The 22,500-nt window shown below is 48.4% G+C and overlaps 1 protein-coding gene across 1 annotated transcript in view; it reads left to right on the forward strand.

Annotated features, from left to right (window-relative positions):
* LOC307075111 (filamin-C-like) overlaps positions 1 to 22,500 on the forward strand; it is a gene marked incomplete at both ends in the record, with an annotated part of 69,709 nt that overhangs the window by 14,275 nt on the left and 32,934 nt on the right. The window contains 15 exon segments of the mRNA XM_079735616.1: positions 4,552 to 4,800; positions 6,161 to 6,258; positions 8,828 to 8,978; positions 9,287 to 9,405; positions 9,753 to 9,830; positions 9,926 to 10,088; positions 10,827 to 11,027; positions 15,002 to 15,139; positions 15,512 to 15,638; positions 16,466 to 16,602; positions 18,487 to 18,680; positions 19,981 to 20,094; positions 20,728 to 20,871; positions 21,461 to 21,584; positions 22,498 to 22,500. The exon segment at positions 22,498 to 22,500 is cut by the window's right edge and continues 158 nt beyond it. Coding sequence (XP_079591742.1) covers positions 4,552 to 4,800; positions 6,161 to 6,258; positions 8,828 to 8,978; positions 9,287 to 9,405; positions 9,753 to 9,830; positions 9,926 to 10,088; positions 10,827 to 11,027; positions 15,002 to 15,139; positions 15,512 to 15,638; positions 16,466 to 16,602; positions 18,487 to 18,680; positions 19,981 to 20,094; positions 20,728 to 20,871; positions 21,461 to 21,584; positions 22,498 to 22,500 — 2,040 coding nt within the window.

A 22,500-nucleotide genomic window follows, 5' to 3' on the forward strand; every position in this document is an offset into this window, starting at 1 on the left:
GAAAACGAACGGAGAAGTCAAGCAGCAGTTAGCAAAACAGCCATCGGGTTCAGTTGCCTTTTTTTTCATGTATTCTTTAATCAAACCGCTTTTGAGTCATGGACGATCAATTAAAGGGTCGTCCGGCTTAAAGGAGAGGTTCCGGATTTTGGCAGAGAAACAAACATAAGACGAGCAACACGTTGTTCCCTAAACGCCTCTTCCTCCCCTTCCAGAACTCTCTTCACTCTCACCTCCTCACCCTCGTCAGAGTGGAAACCTCGCCCTGCACACACGCACGCACGCACACACACACACACACACACACACACACACACACACACACACACACACACACACACACACACACACACACACGCATGCAAGCACGCACAGGCACAGACACAGACACAAAGAAATACACACACAGACATACACACACCCCACACACACACACAGACACAGACAGATAGACACACACACACACAGACAGACTCGTCACGCACACATTACATACACACACAGATGCAGGCAGAGACACCGACACACAGACACACACACACACACACACCTAGACACACAAACACACACAGACACACACAGCTACAGACACACACACGCACAAGCACGCACACCCCTCTACCTCAGAATCAACTGTCACTTAAGAATGATATCAAGCCGGAGAACAGGCGGTTTGCATTAGGCCGGTTCTCCGAGCGCTGGAGATTGAAGAATGTCTTTGTATGGTTCCATATGGGGAACATTGCTGCGGCCAAAACCCTACAAACAAACAGGGGGGGGGGGGGGTCACATCGCCCACAGTTTGAGACCGAGGTATGCAGGGTGGTTTGTGAGTGTGTGTGCGTTTGTGTTTGTTTGTATGCATATATTTACACAGTGGGGCCCGAGCATTTGTGTGTTCACGTGTCTGTGCGCGTGTGTGTGTGTGTGTGTGTGTGTGTGTGTGTGTGTGTGTGTGTGTGAAGAGAAAGTGAGGGGGTTTGAATATGACCAGCAAACGGTAACAATAGGGAGCACAGTCCCTTTACCCAACCCAATCGTTTGTGTGTGTGTGTGTGTGTGTCCATGTGTGTGTGTTACTGTTTTTGTGTGTGTGTGTGTTTGTGTATGTATATATGTGTGTGTGTGTGTGTGTGTGTCCGAGTGTGTCTCTTTGTCTGTGTCCCTGTGTCTGAGTGTGTCTGTGTCAGTGTGTGTCTGTGTGTATGTGTTTGAATGTCCGTGCGTGTGTGTGTGCGTGTTTGTGTATGTATATATTCATGTGTGTGTGTGTGTGTGTCGAGTGTGTCTCTCTGTCTGTGTCCCTGTGTCTGCGTGTGTCTGTGTCTGCGTGTGTCTGTGTGTATGTGTTTGAATGTCCGTGCGTGTGTGTGTTTGTGTATGTATATATATGTGTGTGTGTGTGTGTGTGTGTGTCCGAGTGTGTCTCTCTGTCTGTGTCCCTGTGTCTGCATGTGTCTGTGTCAGCATGTGTCTGTGTGTATGTGTTTGAATGTCCGTGTGTGTGCGTGTTTGTGTATGTATATATATGTGTGTGTGTGTGTGTGTGTGTGTCCGAGTGTGTCTCTCTGTCTGTGTCCCTGTGTCTGCATGTGTCTGTGTCAGCGTGTGTCTGTGTGTATGTGTTTGAATGTCCGTGTGTGTGCGTGTTTGTGTATGTATATATATATGTGTGTGTGTGTGTGTGTGTGTCCGAGTGTGTCTCTCTGTCTGTGTCCCTGTGTCTGCGTGTGTCTGTGTCTGCGTGTGTCGGTGTGTATGTGTTTGTATGTCCGTGTGTGTGTGTGTGTCAGTGTCAGCTCCAGTCCATATCGATGTGTATGTTCAGGCCCCAGCATGTGGTTCTGATTGTAAAGGGTGACCTATATCCAAAGAGAGGGGGTGGTGTAGCATCAGGCTCTGCAGTGTGACGCTGATCTCCTTGGCCGCTCAAGACCAACTGGAATCCACCTTCATTATGGAGTTCCCGCCTCTCGATCGATCGCTCTCTCTCTCTCTCTGATCTTGTCTCTGTCACTCTCATCCTTTCTTTCTATCGCTCACTCTCTCTATTCTCTCTCCCTATCTGACTGTCAATTTCTCTCTCTCTCTTTCTCTTTCTTTCTCTCTCTCTTTCTCTCTCTCTCTCTCTCTCTCTCTCTTTCTGTTTTTCATCATTCTCTCTTACTCTCTCTTCTCTCTTTCTATAATTCTCTCTCTCTCTCTCTCTCTCTCTCTCTCTCTCTCTCTCTCTCTCTCTCTCTCTCTCTCTCTCTCTCTCTCTCTCTCTCTTTGTAAATCTATAGTCCATACGTTCCTTAATCCTTTACTGTGTCCCTTTTCCCTGCTGCCCCCGCTCGATTCGAACGGCTTGGCTTGCCTTAAGGTTAAGGCACTTTGCTTCACTTCCTCCCCTCTTCATCTGCGATGTAGCTCACGTTGTGAATGAAACGCACACCGAACACAGGGGCTCATTGCTATGGTACACCGCAGTGGACTTGGGTCGGGACGGCAAACCACAACTTTCTTAGCTATTCGTAACTAAATAAAAAAATTCCTAAAGCAGCTTTGTTGCTTTAGGAAACAACACAGGATTTAGAGGATGGGGAACTGGTCGCCGGGTTAAGAGTTTAAGTGTTTGGGAAATGATCCAAGAAATCTTCATCTTCCTATGTATTAAACCCTTGTCTGTGATTGCAAATTAGCGTTTTTTTGCAATTTAGCATCAGCCTGTTGTTTCGTGCACACGGTGTTACTTCCCATATAGAGAAGTTACAAGCCAATTTCAAACCTTTTCCATGTGGATATTTAAGCAAAGACAGAACAGAGTACTGACTCATCTAAACGAATCAAAACAGTTTTGCAACATTGCTCTCCTTCTGTGTGATTGTGTGTGTGTGTGTGTGTGTGTGTGTTTGTGTGTGCCTGTGTGTGTCTTGATGTGCGTTCCCTCATCAGTTTTGATATGTGTGTGTGTGTGTGTGTCTGTGTGTGTGTGTATCTGTGTGTGTGTGTGTGTGTCTGTGTATCTGTGTGTGTGTGTGTGTGTGTGTGACAACATGCCTGTGTGTGTTTGTTTGTGTGTGTGGGTGTGTGTTTATGTCTCGATGTCAGCTTTGATCAGTTTCGATATGTGTGTGTATGTGTCTGTTTGCATGCGTGTGTCTGGATGTGCGTTCGCACATCCAGTGTCTAAACATGTTTGTGTATCTGTATCTGTGTATGTGTATGTGTAGCTGTGTCTCTGTGTGTGTGTGTGTGTGTGTGTGTGTGTGTGTGTGTGTATCTATATCTGTGTCTGTGTCTTGGTGTGTGTGTATCTGTGTCTGTGTCTGTGTCTTGGTGTGTGTGTATCTGTGTCTGTGACTGTGTCTGCGTCTGTGTGTGTCTGTGAATGTGTATGTGTCTGTGTCTGTGTGTGTGTCGGTGTCTGTGTCTGTGTGTGTATCTGTGTTGGTGTCTCTGTCTGTGTTGGTGTCTGTGTCTGTGTGTGCGTCTGTGTGTGTGTGTGTGTGTCTGTGTCTATGTGGAAGCGCGCGTGGCTCTATTGGAGTCGTACCCGTTCCGCTGCGTGCTGCGATGCGATCGGCGTGCCGATCAGCTCCCAGAGTAGATACAGATGTCTGCCTGATAGCTCCGTGGCCGCTGTTCTTGTGCCCCGACTGGCCGCCCAGGATGACATAGCCCTCCTAAACACATTGTTGCCCTGGGCAGCTCCCCTCTGATGCTGGCCCGGAACCCTCCATCCGCTTTTACTCTCTTTCTTTCTCCTGTAATGAAAAAGTAAGGAGCACTTTTGATATGTGAAACTCAACGGCTAGGACGCCCGCTGGCTGTCGAGGTCATGGTGTGAGGGTGGACGTGGTTGGGTTTCGGCTTAATGGTTTGCTCTGCTGATGTGTGGACAGTATAAGAGTGGGACGGCATGTGGCTCAAGAGGTAGAGCGGGTTGGTTGGCTGGTAACCGGGAGGTTGCTGGTTCGATCCCCAGCTCCTCCTTGCTGAGCGTCGAGGTGTCCCTGAGCGAGACGCCTCAAAAATACTGCTGACTGTCGCCTTGCATGGTTGACAACGCAGTCGGTGTGTGAATGTGTGCATGAATGGGTGAATTGCTTTGAGAGGCCACTGGTTAGAAAAGCGGCAGGCTACTTAGTAGAAATGGTTAACGTTGGGTTGGGTGGGATTACGTTCAGTGCCCCTAGCGTGGGTGAAAAGGTGTTTCTAAGATTTGTGTCGGTAACCACACCAATGTTGAGCTAAGCTGGATGCTTGGGCTTGGCAAGAGGTGCTGCGGGTTGACTTCTAACTGGAAGGTTGCTAGTCCGATTCTCGTCTCCTCGTCGAGGTGTCCCTGAGCGAGACACTTCACCCTGACTGCTCCCGAAGTGCTGGCGTGGTTGACTCCGCCGTCGGTGTGTGAATGTGTGCACGAATGGTGTTGGTCGCTTTGGATTAAAGCGTCTTCTAAATGTCAATGCTGATGTCCGGCGATCAGTGTGTCCAACATCCACCAGCTCCCCCAAAAACCGCCACCGCAGCACCGCCCTGTAACCCGCTCCCGTTCCTCCCCAGACTCCAAGGCCATCGTGGACGGGAACCTGAAGCTGATCCTGGGTCTGATCTGGACGCTGATCCTCCACTACTCCATCTCCATGCCCATGTGGGAGGACGAGGACGAGGAGGACGCCCGCAAGCTGACCCCCAAACAGCGTCTGCTGGGCTGGATCCAGAACAAGGTGCCTCAGATGCCCATCAACAACTTCCACCGCGACTGGAGGGACGGCAAGGCCCTGGGCGCCCTGGTGGACAACTGCGCCCCCGGTGAGCGGAGCGCGCACTTCCTGTTTCCTGTCTGTCCCCGGGCCAATCGGGGAGGAGGATGGGGGGGAGAGTGTAGAACGCACTGGGAAGCATGGGGAATTGATTGTATGGTATAGTGTTAGTGTTAGGGTTGATATAATAACGTCATAATGTGAAACCGTTTACAAAACTTGACGTGGCATGAGAGGACATAGCATATCGTTAGCCTCATGGCATAATTGCTTGAGTCATATTTTAAAGTTCATCTTGTGTTTAGCATAAAAAATCAAATAGATGACTCAGGCAGATAGTGATAATGGGATTTAAAAAGCACTCTGATTGGCTTAGGATGTAGCAAAAGCTGTGAACCAGCTCAATAGGAGAGTAGAGTTAGGTTAGATATCACAATTTGGCCAAAATATGACTTAGTAAAAAACAATATGTGAAACGTGAATCCTGCTTTCGAATGCCTGGTCTCAAGTGGATCTGTCGTTTGCGTCATTCCGGGTCCTTTGACTTGAGTTAATACTCAGTAATTAGGATCTGAGGAAGGGTTGTGAAGCTCGCGAGAACGCATTGGAGAGGCGGGAATTTAGACATGTGTTTGGGCTGTGGGTAGTGGTGGTGGTGGGTATGGGGTGGGGTTGGTGTCTCAGACGTCTGGATGAAGATAAAACAAACTCATCTCAGAGGAGTAATTGGGATTAGGCCACTTACTGAGCATGTGTACCACTGCTGAAACATTGTGCTTTTAATCACAGTGACATAAGAGAACCGGGCAGAGGGAATGCTGTGGTCGGTGTTACGACAGTGTTATCTGTAAAGTGGTGTTCTTGTTTTAGAGGAGGGGGATAATCCTTTTATTGGATTATTCAGGGTTGAACTTTTTCAAACTTTCCAAAGGGGGAGAGAAAACAGCATTTGTTCATACATTCAGATCTGGTGATTCTGTGTTAGTAATACACGCTGAACTGTCAGAATTGGCTTTTTCCGTTGCTCTTTAAGTGAATAACAACGTGAGTCACATCCGTCCATTTATGGTTTTATTTTCAAAAACACAAAGACAAATATTCTTCGGATGACACAACTTTAGATAACAACATGACTGCGATAATAATGCCAAAAATAACTTATCGCCAAAAAGGTTGGAGTGGAGTTGACCTTTATAGAGTTTCCGTGCTGTGTTATATAATGCAGTAATCCAAAGCTATTAATTTCTCCCGGGAGGCAAATAAAACCAAGAACTCCATGTCCTTTAGGGGCTTCCGTAGCGATGCCTAAATTATCATTGGTCGATTCTCACGCAGCAACTGTACAAACCGTAATCACTGGTAGGGTCACCGTTCTGCCAATCAACTCCTAACACCCGCCCTCTCCTCAGGCCTGTGTCCTGATTGGGAGACGTGGGATCCGAGCCAGCCCGTCGAGAACGCCCGGGAGGCCATGCAGCAGGCAGACGATTGGCTGGGAGTGCCCCAGGTAACGACCAATCAGAGTCAAGCTCTGCGCTGTACACGGTTGCCTTGACGACTGCACCGGAGTCCAGGGCACTGGAGAAAAGTGTGTTTGGTTTGGTTCAGAATAGAAAATAATAGTATACAATAGAATACAATAAAAAACAATAGAATACAATAAAACACAATTGTAGTAGAGATATGCAGGTTCGTACTGGAGCCACAAACTACCAGGAACAAGGATTAATTTCCTTGTCACTTTATTTTCACATGCAAAGCGGGTTTGGTCGTAGTGATGATTGCCATGGTTCTAGACAGACAGAGAAAGAGTTAAATTATAATGTTTATCTTAACGAAACATAAATGTGGCCTTTAAATCAAATGAAATACTTTTGCATCGCAGTACTTCATAGCATTATGTAACAAAGTGTAGAATGAGCCGTGCTGTGTTGGTTGCTGTGGACCGAGGGTTATGTGAGCAGTGTGCCAAGGCCTGTTTTTATAGCAAGCACTCAGACGTTAAACAGAGAAACTGAGAAAAAGGAAAGTCTGCCTTTAACCGGTTCAGTGCAGTTTAAAACTCTGTTACTAATCCAGCTGGATTAAAACTCAAACCCATTACTTTACCAGCCGGGAGTCATTTAATGAAGAAATACATATGAAAATAAAAGATCTGTACTTATCATTGTGTAGCATCTTCTCCTAGCTATGCTTTCTGTATACAGGGAATGGGTTAACCTAGTGATGGTTAGTGCTTGGCACTTGGTTCAATGAACATCCTCACGCCTCGTGCCCACTGCACCGTCCGTCGAAGGACGTCGGAAGGCGTGGCTGACGGATGGGGGAGCTTTCCAGGGTCGTCAGACCAGAGGCTTACATTTGCATACCGTGATCCGATTGGATGACGGATCCGTCGCTGCCGTGAAAAAGTTGAACATTTTTCAACTTTCTGACGGCACCGACGGATCCAACAGAATGGACAGATCAACAATGCATTGCGCGTCCGTCCCCGTTCAAAGTCAACGGGGATCCGTCAACGGACGGTGCAGCGGGCACGAGGCGTTACTGTACCGACAGCGATATGTTGTTGTTTCTCTTCTTCTGACAAATGTACTCATTGTAAGTCACTTTGGATAAAAGCGTCTGCTAAACGCCCTAAATGTAAAGGTACTGGTTTGGGGCGGGGGGGGGGTGAGTTTGTTCTTTGAGTGCATTTCAATCTGAATATTCTACACCCGTTATTCCCAAAACAGTTCCTATTCATAGCCTAGCTAGCAAGTCCTGTCTGCACTCCACCTCCAGTCCGACAGCACGGGGTTAGGGTTAGCAGGGGGTGCTACCGTCCAGACGTGCTATCGGCCCCTCCAGGTTATTTCCAGGAGCTCCCCTTTTGGCCCCAAGGCCCACGGTCTAATTTAGCTCGCCCGACGAGTCTCAATTCTAATGGTGCAGAGAGAGAGAGAGAGAGAGAGAGAGAGAGAGAGAGAGAGAGAGAGAGAGAGAGAGAGAGAGGGAGAGAGTGTGTGAGAGAGAACGAGAGAGAGAGGGAGAGAGTGAGAGAGAGAGAATGAAAGAGAGAGAGAGAAAGAGGGAGAGAGGGAGAGAGAGAGAGAGTGTGAGAGAGAGTGAGAGAGTGAGAGAGAGAGAGAGAGTGAGAGAGAGTGTGTGAGAGAGAACGAGAGAGAGAGGGAGAGAGAGACAAAGAAAGAGAGAGAGAGAGAGAGAGAGAGAGAGAGAGGAGAAGGGGGTGGACAATTTAATTACTAAATAAATTAAAGGTATCAAATGTTTTTTCCTTATTTAGCCTCATGTCCTCGATTTTGCAACCATGATCCCTCTGAAGCAAAGGTCGACTCACAAATCAGAATCACAAATAACGTTTGTCATCCCGGTTGGGATGACATGAAGGAATTCAGTGGGTGGGTTGGTCGGCTGCAGGGTGTCCATTAAGACAACAAGACAACAAACAACATCATAACAAAACGATAGAAAAAACACCAACAAACCCCGGCCAAGTCCGGCCAAACCGTCATTTAGGGAGGGGTCTTCAGCGCTCTCCCCAGCAGAACAGTAACCCTCTGACCCCCCTTCCCTCCCCCTTCCTCCCCCTTTCCTTTCCTTTTATCCCCCTTTCCTTACCCTTTCCTCTCCCTTTCCTCCCCTTCCCTCCCCCTTTCCTCTCCCTTCCCTCCCCCTTCCTCACCCTTTCCTCTCCCTTTCCTCCCCTTCCCTCTCCCTTTCCTCTCCCTTTCCTCCCCTCCCTCTCCTCTCCCTTTACTCCCCCCTTCCTCCCCCTTTCCTCCATCCCTTTTCTCCCCCTTTCCTCTCCCTTCCTTACCCTTTCCTCTCCCTTTCCTCCCTCTTTCCTTTCCTTTTATCCCCCTTTCCTTACCCTTTCCTCTCCCTTTCCTCCCCCTTTCCTCCCCCTTTTCTTCCCTTTTCTCCGCCTTTCCTCCCCCTTCCTTACCCTTTCCTCTACCTTTCCTCCCCCTTTCTTCCCTTTTCTCCCCCTTTCCTCCCCCTTCCTTACCCTTCCCTCCTCCTTTCCTCCCCCTTTCCCCCCCCCCCCCCCCCCCCCCCCCCCCCCCCCCCAGGTGATCGCCCCTGAGGAGATCGTGGACCCCAATGTGGACGAGCACTCGGTCATGACCTACCTCTCCCAGTTCCCCAAGTCCAAGCTGAAGCCCGGGGCGCCCCTCAGAGCCAAGACCCTCCACCCCAAGATGGCCAAGGCCTATGGACCGGGTGAGAGAGGGGGGGAGGGAGGGAGGGAGGGAGGGAGAGAGGGAGAGAGAGGGGAGAGGGGGGAGCGACGGAGGGAGAGAGAGACTGAACCGATGGACCAAAAAATACTTGATGGGAGTTGAACCGTACAATCAAATTGACTTCTCAGATTTGAAAGACTTAACGCTCGCTGAGGCACAGAATAACCCCGTGGTGGTACTTGATAAAACTATATCTGCTTCTGTCTCGGGAGTCCAGTGCACTGAACCGTACGATGGGATGGACTTAGTCCGTTTCCTGTCAGATGCTAACTTATCCCGCTGCCTCAGGCATCGAGCCCAGGGGCAACGTCGTGCTGAAGCCCGCCGAGTTCCTGGTGGAGACGGTGGAGGCCGGCCTCGGGGAGGTGCTGGTCTACGTGGAAGACCCCGAAGGCCACACCGAGGAGGTATGAGCACAAACCTGTCGCTATGTTTAAAACCCCCGCACAGCGATCTGCACCATGCAAACATAATCCACACATTGTGCCCTGGATCTTGCCCCGCTGAAGGCCCACAATGGCCGAAACATGTTGGCAAATATTTTAAGAATTCTAATATGAATTAGCCTATTTATGAAAGCTTTTTTAACTTTAAGAAAGTGTGCCTTGGTCAGCCTATCTTTTTTAGAAACGATGTTTTTGCATGCCAAAGAGCGCCTTCGCACTAACTGGTTCACTCAATCAGAACTACGCCGTAGCCCTCCAACCTGTCTACCTTAATAATCCCCACTTTCCTCCACTTCCGTACCCACCAGGCCAGAGTGATCCCCAACAACGACAAGAAGAGATCCTATTCAGTGGTCTACCTTCCCAAAGTGGAAGGCCTACATAAAGTAAGAACAAACACTCGTCTCGAGTTGGGGGAGCCCATGTTTAAAAGAGAGGTCGCAGAGTTGACCGGCCCCCTTTCCCTGGCTCCTCTCCCCAGCTGAAGGTGCTCTTCGCCGGGCAGGACATCGACCGGAGCCCCTTCAACGTCAACGTGTCCAAGGCCCTGGGGGACCCCAACAAGGTGCAGGCCCGCGGCCCCGGGCTGGAGCCCCAGGGGAACGTGGCCAACAAGCCCACCTACTTTGACATCTACACCGCAGGTGAGGCCCCAGAGAGACCCGGTGGCGAACCTCAGGTCACCTCGTTCTCCGTCTCCGCCGGAACGTATAGATGGTACAAGATAGTACCTGTTATGTTTGTTCCTTATATATGACAAACCGGGCGCAGCAGCATGTTTAGTTCCTAGCCATGTTTTATTGCATAAGCAGTCCAACAACTGTACACGCTCATAGCGCTCGCGTATGCTATTTCCCTCCAACCGGCGCTCAGCCTCATGGGTAACGTAGTCCAATAGACCTTATCAACACAGTACCAGGAGTATATCAATAGGCACTGCAAACTGCCAATCAATGACATGTTTTTCAATGTAGAAACATGCGATAGAAAGGGGTTATGTATATAAATGTAATGTGAAATGTATTGTAGTGTAGTATATTTATATCTTGGTAAATGGCAGTTCTAATATTAACATTATTACTGTTATTCGCTAACGTCCCCTGTTCTGTGTTCCCAAAAACATACAATACGTAAAACGGTTTCATAACTTCCGGCTTTTATTCCAATAGACAATAATCAACCAATCAATCAATGAATCAATCAACATTAATAATCAATTAAGATATAGTGCTTAAAAAAACACATTAAAGAAAAGTGCTTCCCAAGAGCTTTGCGTTGATCCACATGGCTCGTTAGGACCCCGGGGTCCTAACGAGCGACTCCACATTAGAGCCGGGACAGTCACGTGACCTCGTCCTCTTTCTCGTGGCCCCGCCCCCCAGGGGCCGGCGCGGGGGACGTGGGCGTGGTCATCGTGGACGCCAACGGCCGGCGCGACACGGTGGAGATCGTGCTAGAGAACAAGGGGGACAGCGTGTTCCGCTGCACCTACGGCCCCGTGCTGGAGGGGCCCCACGTCCTCTACGTCACCTTCGCCGGCCAGCAGGTCCCCAGGAGCCCCTTCACCGTCCACATCTCAGAAGGTAGGGCCACCCCCCCGCCCCGGCGCTGGAGTGCTGCAGTAAGAGCGCGGGAATATTAAGAACGTTTTTGGTCTGCACTCGTTTGTCGTGTTTTGGTTTATAATGACCCCGCTGTCAAAACGGTTAATTTATGTTTTTTTATTACGCGACAAATAGGTATTCTTATTTTTTGTTTCATGATAAATGACTAAAATAACCCAATCTTCAACTAGCTCTGCCTTTTAAATATAATTAAAATAAATTCACCATAAATTAACCCTTTACAAAGTAGATTCATTATAAACTGTAAACTGTAAGGATCGCTAACTCTGAACTCTAATCTGTGTGCGTTTTCAGTTTGAACTCTAATAAACTAACCGACACGTTTACCAGAAACCAGCTAAAGGTCTGTTGGGGGTCACTTCCTGGACTGCCCAGTTCCTGGGCCACTTCCTGCTGGTGGATGACCACTTCCTGTCCCCCGTGGTGCCTTCTTATTGGTTCTGGGGCTTGTCTTTGCGCTGCTATCTTGGTTCCGGTTGGCTGTCGGGTTCGGATGGGCTGGGGGATACCTTTGGTGTGGAAGGGATGGGCGGAGCCTGGAACCTCCAACCACCAACACCACCACCACCACCACCACCACCACACACACCACCACCACCACCACCACACACCACCACCACCACCACAACCACCACCAACGCCACCACCAACACCACCACCCCACACCACCACCACCACCACCACCACCACCACCACCTCCACCACCACCACCACCACCACCACCTCCACCACCACCACCACCTCCACCACACACACCCCCTCCTCCCTACGTGCGACTCAAGGCCCTGATACACGCACAACGAAAGCGAAATTAGCGTGTTTATTCGCGCGGACTGTTTCCTCAAATACATCGCTTGCGTTGAGGCTAAACGTAGCCGCCGCGACGCGCGCACTGGTTGTCGAACAACACGGGGTCCGCGTTAGACGAGACCCGATCGAACCCCGTTGTTTTTCTCCACCAAACGAAAGCTCTGGGCAGCCATTTTGTCTGTGTGCCGACGCGGGAAAACATCTTCTGGTTGTCAGCGTATCGGGGCCTTGACACTGTGCGCCCGGAACCTTCCTCAGCTCGGCAGAGCGGCCCGGCTCCACCGCCCGGGACCCCCGGCCCGCACGCCCCCCCGCCGGGGTGCTCCCCGTCCGCTGATAGGGCGAGGGCCAGAGCCCCGCCCCCAACGCCGCCCAAACCCCGGCGACCAAGTCAGTACAGGCTGGGGGGGGGGGAGGGGGGGGGGGGAGGGGCCATGAGAGGGTAGCGATTGGAGCCCCTAGCTTGCGTTAGCCTGGCGCTTCCTCAAACCCCGCCTCCATCTCAACTGAAAAACATCCCGACCCCCCCCCCCCTCTTCCTCAATGACCCCCTCTTCCTGCATCAAGGGGGACGCTCTTCGTCTGCTGGCTGTGGCGCATGCGCTGGTGCTTTGAGTACTGTTGAGCTTCTTCCTTTTCCTGTGCATCTCTCCACCTCTTCTTCTCTCTCTCTCTCTTTCTCTCTCTTTGTCTGTCTCCACCTCCTCTCTCTCTCTCTCTCTCGCTCTCTCTCTTTGTCTGCCTCCACCTCCTCTCTCTCTCTCTCTCTCTCGCTCTCTCTCTTTGTCTGCCTCCACCTCCTCTCTCTCTCTCTCTCTCTCTCTCTCTCTCTCTCTTTCTACCCCTCTCTCCAGCTATGTCTCTCCGCCTCTCTCTCTCTCTCCCTCTCTGTCTCTCTGTCTCTCTCGCTCTCTCTCTCTCCACCTCTCTCTGTCTATCACTCTCCCTCTCACTCTCTCTCACTCACTCGCTCTCTCTCTGTCTCTCTGTCTGTCTCTTTCACTCTGTATGGATGTTTGAGTGCTATGGACGGCCATCAACTTGTGCAACTGCAGCTGCGAGAGTGGTAATTGGCGTGACACCGTTTGGATTTCATTACATTACATTAAATCAGAGCCAATCTCTCAGGGCCCGGAAACAACAAACTGGAAACCCGTGTTTGTATCTTCTAGGTTCCCATAGAGCAGCGGTTCCCAACCGATGGGTCGGGACCCAAAGGAGGCCAGACCCCACCCCCCCTTATATATTTAGGGTTGCAGGAGATTGCCGTGATTTGAGGATCCATTTTAGCAAACCATTGCTCTTGTTTGAACAGACGTCCTGTACAAACAAATGGACTGCCTTATGATTCATAGACACGAGCAAACACTTAGTGTGTTGAGGAGGGAGGCGATAATGTTCACCAGGACCGTTTATATCACCCGCAGATGTTCAAGACAATAGCCGTGGAAGCAGATGCACAAAAGTGAGAGCTGGGGTCTTAAAAACGTTCAGAGCTGGAAAGTGGATCGATAGCAGGCCATTAAATGTTGAGAACCTCTGCAATAGAGTGTGGCTGGAGTGAAGGATGGGGTGTGGGAACACCGGGAAGAGAATGTAGGACTTGGCAAAGATGAGGAATTGTTTGGATAGACTTGTGTTTGTGACCGTTGAATATTGAGCCCTCAGGGAGAATTAAGTTGAGGTGAGGTTAGGGTAATTACAATGGGGGGGGGGGGGGGGTTAGTTTCAAGAGGGATAGAGGTTATTGTCCCTTTATGGGTGGAACGGCAAATCTACATTTGAATGAGGAGGAAAGAACGATAAAAGTCGAAAAGAAGTCAAGTTGTCCCGAGAGAATAAAAGCCAGAATACCAAGGTTTGAAACTTGAACCTGGAAACTTGAAATCCACACAGTTCAGCACAAGGCAACGCAGCACAGAGCAGTATATTGCGCTGTTTATTGCACATTTGAGCCTTCATCATCCTCATCATGTTTCCCCTCGCTCTCGGCTTCAACCCTGACCCAACCTCACCCTCCTCTTCAAACCAAAACTGCTGATTAAGAACTGTCTGTTTCGCGGTTATTATTCATTTGTCGTTCATTATATTGTCAATCGTTATGGTTTCAACCAGTGAAAACCTTGGAAGTGCTTCAAACGATGTTTTTTGAAGTATGCACACAAACAAGTCAAAACTGAGCGGCCACACCCCTGAAACCCTTGTTTTGTGTCTCTCTTGTAAACATGTAATTTGAAAGATATTTGCAGAGTTAAAAGAAAAGCATAATTGTTGAGCTGAGTGACCATATAGTCCCTATCTGTTTAGTGGAGAGATGGCAGATCCACTTATATCTAAACGAACTCATCCAGGGATAATCTAGGAACATCCAACGTTGCAAACAAAGCCTCATTTTGGCTTCACAAGCTTAAAAACATCCAGTTGTTTTGAAATACTATTGCTTCTCCTTCTTCGTGTGACTCTGCTCTGAGTCCACACTCCTGACTCATTTGTGTTTATTTCCAGCGTTAATAACCTTCGTTTTCCTCCCGTCTCGTCTCGAACTTCGGCCTTCTGTCGTTTCTTATTTTCCCCCCCTCGCTGGCTGCAGAAAACCTTGCTTCTCATAGCGCTGTCGTAAACGTTCAAAGCCACTAACGGCCATTCACGGGCAGTGTTCGTGTGCTGATGTGTGACAGGGTGGGGGTGTGATTGTGATGGTGTTGTGTGTTTTTTTTGTGTTAGAGCTGGGCGCTATGCTTTAACTTGGCTTCATGAACATGAGGCAGACATGTTGAACAATGACAATAAGAATTGAAATCAATTAGAATTAAAAAATTGGATACAATGCTAAAACTGAAAGGAAATACAATTCTGATTTGAGGTTTGATCTCAATGTTGAATACAGTAGATAATATCGCCCAGCCCTAATTATGTGTGTGTGTCTGTGTGTGACTCTGTGTGTGTGGGTAAGCTTGCGTGCGCGAGTTTGAGAGTGTATCCGTGTGTGTGTGTGTGTTTGTGTGTGTGTGTGTGTGTACCACACGACAGCTCTATGACGTCCATGCGTCCGCTATCTCCCCCTACGTGCTAACCTTCAAATGTCCATTGTTCCCTGCCTGCGTCCTGATTGGTCGGTTCAGCCTGCAACCCCAACGTGTGCCGGGCCTCTGGCAGAGGCCTCCAGCCCAAGGGGCTCAGAGTGAAGGAGGTGGCCGACTTCAAGGTCTACACCCGGGGGGGCGGCAACGGGGAGCTGAAGGTCACCGTCAAGGGACCCAGTGAGTAGACATCGGAGTCAAAAGAAGATTCTGTGCACGCTTTTAGATTTGTCCGAAAGAGATTTTTTAAATTGTGCCCTTTTTTTTTTTTTACAGATATACATAGCATGTTCCTTTTAGTTTAATGTATGTTACATAATACGGATTGATTTTGGATGTGTTATATAAAACAATTGATAATAAAATATAATAATCATATGTCATTAAGATAAGACATTCAATAAAAGACAATGTACAAGTTTAAGAGGGTAGAAATATGAAAAGCCAGAGCCTACTTTTCATAAAAAGTTAACATTGTGAGCATGAGTTCCACGAACCCTACAGTTTTCGCCTTCTCCTCAACACTTGTGCTTCGCGCTCTTATTTTGACAGAGGGCCTGGAGGAGCCGGTGACGGTGCGCAGTGCGGGCGACGGCGTGTTCGACTGTGACTACTACCCGGTGGTCGTGGGGAAATACCTGATCACCATCACCTGGGGGGGGCACAGTATCCCACGCAGGTAGGACCCTGCCCCGCCTTAAAGACGCCGCCCAGTCTAAAAGGCCCCGCCCCCGGTCTGCCTATGGGGCATAGTGAACCAACATGATTGTAGAAAGTTATTAAATCTGTTTGTGTGTGTGTCTGTGTGTGTGTGTGTGTGTGTGTGCGTGTGTGTGTGCGTGTGTGTGTGTGTGTGTGTGTGCTTGTGTGTGTGTGTGTGTGCGTGTGCGTGTGTGTGTGTGTGTGTGTGTGTGCACCTGTCTGTTTATATGAGCCTTTATATGTGTGTTTGTGGGTGTGTTTTTGTGTGTTCATTTGTGTTCTCATGTGTGTTATTGTGTGTGTGTCTTTGTGTGTGCTTGTCTATGTGTGTGTGTGCGGGTGCGTGTGTGACCGTGTGTGTTTACGTCTGCGTGTTTGTGTCTATGAGTGTGTGTCCTTCTGTGTGTTTGGGTTTATGTGTGTGTGTGTGTGTGGTGCCTCTGTGTGTGTGACCATTTGTGCATGGGAGGAATTGTGTGTGTGTGTGTGTGTGTGTGTGTGTGTGTGTGTGTGTGTGCGTGCCCCTGTGTGTGTGGTGCCTCTGTGTGTTTGTGTGTGTGTGTGTGTGTGTGTCTTTGTGTGTGTGCATGCCTCGATGTGTGTGTGTGTGCCTCTGTGTATGTGTGTGGTTCCTCTGTGTGTGTGTGTATGTGTGCGTGCCTCTGTGTGTATGTGTGCCTTTGTGTGTGTGTGTGGCTCTGTGTATGTGTGTGGTGCCTCGGTGTGTGTGTGTGTGGTGCCTGTGTGTGTGTGTGTGTGTGTGTGTGTGTGTGTGTGCGTGCCTCTCTCCCTGTGTGTGTGCAGCCCGATGGAGGTGCTGGTGAGCGAGGAGGCGGGCCCCCAGAAGGTTCGGGCGTGGGGCCCCGGTCTGGAGACCGGCCTGGTGGGGAAGAGCGCCGACTTTGTGGTGGAGGCCATCGGCACCGAAGTGGGGACCCTGGGTAGGTCTGACCCGGAACCACAGTCCCCTCCCCTCTGTTCCTGGGTTCCCTTTATGCAGGCGCACACTGGGACTGAACTCACAATAATGACTTTGAGTTTAAGCCAAAGTAGACTTCAGTCCGATCCAAAGTGAATCAAGCGATACAGCCCACTACATCCACTCTGTGTGCTTAGCTCTGATAACGACAATAGATGATATTACTTTTTGGGGTTCGCACTACAACTACGGAGCGAGAATTGTGTTCTGTTTGCTTTGGTCTTCACAGTGAATTCATGACACCTAGGAAGCATAAAGGGGTAAGGGCAGGGGTATTCGATTAGATTAGGAAGGGGGCCACAAAGCTGAAGTGACTTTTTATCTTTTAAGCCACAAGACTGAGAAGGAAAATTAACAAATGATGGTTTTTGTTGTACAACCAGCCATTGCCGGCCATTGCTCTCAAAGTGTTGATTACTCCCTGCGGATCAGTCCAATGAACGATTTACTGTTAAGAATTATTGAAAGAGAAATAATAAATGAATGTATCATCAAGGGACTGGACCAATTTAATTATGATAGCAAAATAGTGAACATAAGTTAATATTTATTCTTAATATTTACAAAATTTACATTATTATAATTTCTCATTTTGTTTTACATTGGAATGTGGGATGCATTCCTGGGGCTGCAAAGCATCCTAGGGGTCACATTTGGCCCACGGGCCGCCAGTTGAATACCCTTTGGGTTAGGTTTGCTGGATAATAAATCAGGTTAGACTGTGGACATAGGGGATCGAACCCAGGACCTTCCCTACTGAGAGTCCAAACACTAGCAGCCAGCCCTCTGTCCGCGAGCTTGTGTTACGAGAAACCTGATTCTGGCTGACTGGGGAGCCCGGTTGAGCCATGTCAAAACACTAATGCGATGCTGTTCATTGCAACATGGGCCGCACAAAACAATAGAAAGTACCGAGCCAGAATGAGGACCAGATGTCTTGTCACTCGTGAGCTGCATCTTGATTAAACCACATTAAACCGCATGTCTTTGACATGAGATGGACGTTCACACACACAATAGCAGGGGGGTCTGTGGGGCCATGTGCAGAGCAGCCGGTCGGGGCTGAATCGTCAAACTAATTGAAAAGGCCTTTGAAAGAACATAGTTTGGTTTAACTCCCAGTGGAAGGGCTCTGGGTTCGGCTTTCCTGACCAGTGGCCACTCAAAGCGCTTTTACCATTATTGCCTTACATTCAACCGTTCGTGCACCGAATGGTGGTGGTGGTGGTGTCAACGGTGGTGTCAACCATGTAAGGCGACAGCCAGTTCGTCAAGAGCAGTCGAGGTGAGGCATTTGCTCAGGGACACCTCACAACTTGGGATCGACCTAGCATCTTTCCGGTTACCAGCCAACCCGCTTTACCTCCTGCCTACCACAATGATGCTGTAATGACCTAGCCTGGCTATTGCCGGACCAAGCTTCAGTCGTAGATCGCACGTTGGTCTCGGGAGGCTGCTGTCATTTTCTTCAGCACAAAAGGTGTGATTAATGGGCCTAGTTCCAATGACTGTACGCAATTCTTCGCTCCCCTGTCGTCATTGTGTTAACCAGCCAATAGCGTGCCAGGGGGGAAAGCCAGCTTGGTGATTGGCTCTCGCAAAAACGTATCGGAAGCAGAAAGAAATGGATTGCTCCTCTCCAGACCCTTCTGCAGGGCGAATTCAAATCACCGGCAGAACGGGCTGGGGGTACCCGGTCTAGTAATGACCGGTATCCAAGGGTTACCGCTAGTCACGTTGGATGAAAAGTGTCCGGTAAAGGACTCACTAGTTAACCCAGACGCAGGTGGTTCACCCCCATGCGTCCCCTGATGTACCGCACTAACGACCACGTCCTGACCCGCAGGCTTCTCCATCGAGGGCCCGTCCCAGGCCAAGATTGAGTGCGACGACAAGGGCGACGGCTCGTGCGACGTGCGCTACTGGCCCACGGAGCCCGGCGACTACGCCGTGCACGTCATCTGCGACGACGAGGACATCAAGGACAGCCCCTTCATGGCCCACATCCTCCCCGCGGCCAACGACGTCTTCCCAGAGCAGGTCGGCGCCGCGTTACTCTCTACTCCAGTTACTCTCTATTCTACGTTACTCTCTACTCCTACGTTTCTCTCTACTCTACGTTAAAACTTTGAACTGAACTACTCTCTACTCCTACGTTCCTCGGGTCTTTAGAGCAGGGTTCCTCAACCTTTTATTACTGAGGCCCGGATGTGGGGATGGGTGGGGGGGGGAAGCCTGCCTAACCTAATCTAATGAAGACAGATACTGAAGGACAATTATTAAGAATAAAAACACAGTTTTATTAATAGACAGTAAAAGTCTTAAAGTATAACAACACGACTGTGATGTACCGTGTAAACATGAAGCCAATAAAAACAAAGATGAGCTTGTTCATCGTCTGTTAACAGTATGCAATAAGCATATAAAAAACACAAACTTTTATTTTTCGGGTACTCTTTATTTCTAAATCTCTGCGGCACTGAGAACCCCTGCTCTAGAGGCCAAAGCATGCAGCTGTGGCGGCCGGACAGGAAATACCATTTTTCGAATTTTCAATTTCTAACCCTCATGTCCGGAATATGCATGTGCTGTGGTCCGTTTTATTAACCCATGTGATTCTATTTATTTTTTAAATATGAACCAAAATTTGCCCTAACTGTGTGCGTTGGTCTTAATATGCTGCACATGGTGTGATGTGTAATGTATGGGAGGGTTTATTGGTTATTGATTGAGTGTCTGACCATATCTCTCAATATGGATCGCCCCGTCCTAGATTATCCACATGAAAAGTATTTCAGGGTAATGATTTAAAATTGCCAAATATGGTAATGGAGAATTGGCGTTAAACCAGAAAGGAGCTGAAAAGGTTCCTTTGTGTTTTGCTTCCAGCTCGTAATACTCGACGTGAGGACCTATAACTTTGTTTATACATTTTCATATTTTAGTTGATACACTTGTCATTCACCATTTAGAGTTATTCACGGTTTGTACAACATGCATGTTTTTTGTCCACAAAACAAAAGACGTCTTTAATGACTCCCCCCCCGACCACAGAAGTCTTCCTTTATCTTTCCCACTCATGTAACCAAAGCTTACTTTGTAGTATTCATGCTTTAACTTGTGAGTGTCTTCAAGTACCACCGTAGCTCCCGGTTACCCGCGGCCCATCACATTCACGCTAACCTTAGGAATGCCGAGGTTGAAACTCTCCAGCGCACAAAAAGCTTAAACAGAAAAATGTCCGGAGGGCTTTGTAGATATGCCTCCGCTATCAGTCTTGGTGCTTTACCGTAATCCTCCTGACTCTCTGGGAATGTTAATCCTCATCCACCTCCTTTAGGTTCAATGTTACGGCCCCGGCCTGGAGCCCACCGGCTGCATCGTGAACAAAGCGGCGGACTTCACCATCGATACCCGCGGAGCCGGCAGAGGAGAGCTGAGGCTCTACGCCCAGGTGAGGGTCGGAGGTTGGACGGTTCACCTGAGGTTAAGGAGCGCTGCGTGCGATTCTAGTGTCTGGTGTCTGGCCCACAGGGCCGAACCCCAGAGGTAGAAATCATGTGTGGTTTATCAAGTTCTCAAGTTCAGCTTCAGCTGAAGTCTTCACATATTTATTACAGTACATGTTGAAATTTTCGATTTGCTTTTCGTCGTGTGTGAGCGATGGATCAGGATATCAACGTGTGATATTAATGCTTCATCGGAGGCTTGGATTGTTTCTCTATGAACATGGAAACACTTAAAGCGGTGGACACAGTACAACATAAACATCCTCTCAACAAAGCTCCACAGACATATTTGGAAAAGATTCATGTATAAATATCGTGTTTAATTGAGGGTGACTGTTAATCAATGTTTATCGACCATTAGAACTAATGTTTAACAATTAAACCCATCTGTCATTGTTGTTATTGGTAATGTTGTGGTTGGAAAGCCCTACCTCACTCTTTCCAGCTCGAATAACTAAACGTCCATCCCCAAACATTTTGCACCTCCCTCCCCCTCTTTCAGCCATCAAAGCGAACATCATTACGGAATATTTTGCGCCTATTATCCACCGTTTTGAATCCTGTTTCTGCCCTGGCAGGATGCGGAGGGCTTCCCCATCGACATCCAGATCACGGACAACGGCGACAGCACCTTCCTCTGTGTCTACATCCCCAGCAAGCCCATCAAACACACGCTGATCATCACCTGGGGGGAGGTCAACGTGCCCAGCAGCCCCTTCAGGGTACGGTGGACGGCGGAGCTGTGATTCACTCATTCATGTCTAAGTGTCATTGGGCCTCATTTTGATTGAGTTTGATTTACTGATTCATTTCTAAGGGTTGTTGGGCTTCATTATGATTGAGCTTTGATTCACTCATTCATAAGTGCTGTTTGGAGTCATTATTATAATTATTGAGCTCTGATTCACTCATTCATAAGGCTTGTTTGGCCTAATTATGATTAAGCTGTGATTCACTCATTCATGTCTAAGTGTTGTTTGGCGCCATTTTGATTGAGCTATGATTCACTGATTCTTAAGTTTTGTTGGGCCTCATTATAATTGAGTTTTGATTCACTCTTTTATAAGTGTTGTTGGGCCTCAGTGTGACTGAGCTGTGATTCACTCATTCATAAGTGTTGTTGGGCCTCATTATTGTGGTGACTTGATTCACTGATTCATAAGTGTGTTGTTGGGCCTCATTATGATTGAACTTTGATTCACTCATTCACAAGTGTTGTTGGGCCTAATTATCATGGTGATTTGATTCACTGATTCATAAGTGTGTTGTTGGGCCTCACTATGACCGAGCTGTGATTCACTCGTTCATCAGGTGATGATCGGGGAGGGCAGCCATCCGGAGAACGTGAAGGTGTACGGCCCCGGGGTGGAGAGGTCCGGCCTGAAGGCCAACGAGCCGACCTACTTCACCGTGGACTGCAGCGACGCCGGCCAAGGTCAGCCAGGGGTCACGACCTTTAATGGGCATTCAGGGGTCACGACCTTTACTCAACATTCAGGGGTCACGACCTTTAATGGACATTCAGGGGTCACGACCTTTAATGGGCATTCAGGGGTCACGACCTTTACTCAACGTCTTTCAAAAGGCTCCTCTGAACTGCCTTGTGTTATAATGACTGTCCACGTTTGCAACTCCCCGGTACATTTATTGTCACTAGATCTGTTGTTGGTGATGATGATGATGATGATGATGATGATGATGATGATGATGATGATGATGATGATGATTATGCTGATGATGATGACTACAAAGATGATAATGATGATGCATTGGGATGATTAGGATGATTAGGATAATGATGATGATGACGATAATGATAGTGATGATTGATTAGGATGATTACTATAAGGATGATGATGAAGAGGAAGAGGCTAACAAGAATGTTGATTGAAGAGGACGGTGATGGGGATTGATGATGTGGAGGACATTTATACAAACAACATCATCTGTATTCATAAATTAAGCATATTGTTATAATCAATCAAAACAGATCAACAAATAGGCTGTCATGACAACAGGTCTCAAAAAAACAAAATCAAACAATGTGAAAATGCTAACTATCCCAAAAATGCAATCCACTTAACATCCCCAGCATCAAGTGGGAGTCTAAGATAGATAGATAGATACAATTTTATTAATCCCCCTGATGGGAAATTCTTTTGTCACACCACAGCATCAGTGGAAGACACAGGATATAATACAATACAATATAATAAAAATACAAAGCAGTGCCAAGGAAAACAAAACTAGATGCTAAGGTCAATGAGAGTGGATTCAACCACACTGCGTTCGACACCAGACACTCTGGCCTAGTGTTAAACACAGAGGCCCGGGTTGTTGTCATTCAGGGG

This window comes from Pollachius pollachius (genome assembly GCF_949987615.1).
Source record: "Pollachius pollachius genome assembly, chromosome: 4".
In the NCBI taxonomy this organism is placed as follows: domain Eukaryota; kingdom Metazoa; phylum Chordata; class Actinopteri; order Gadiformes; family Gadidae; genus Pollachius; species Pollachius pollachius.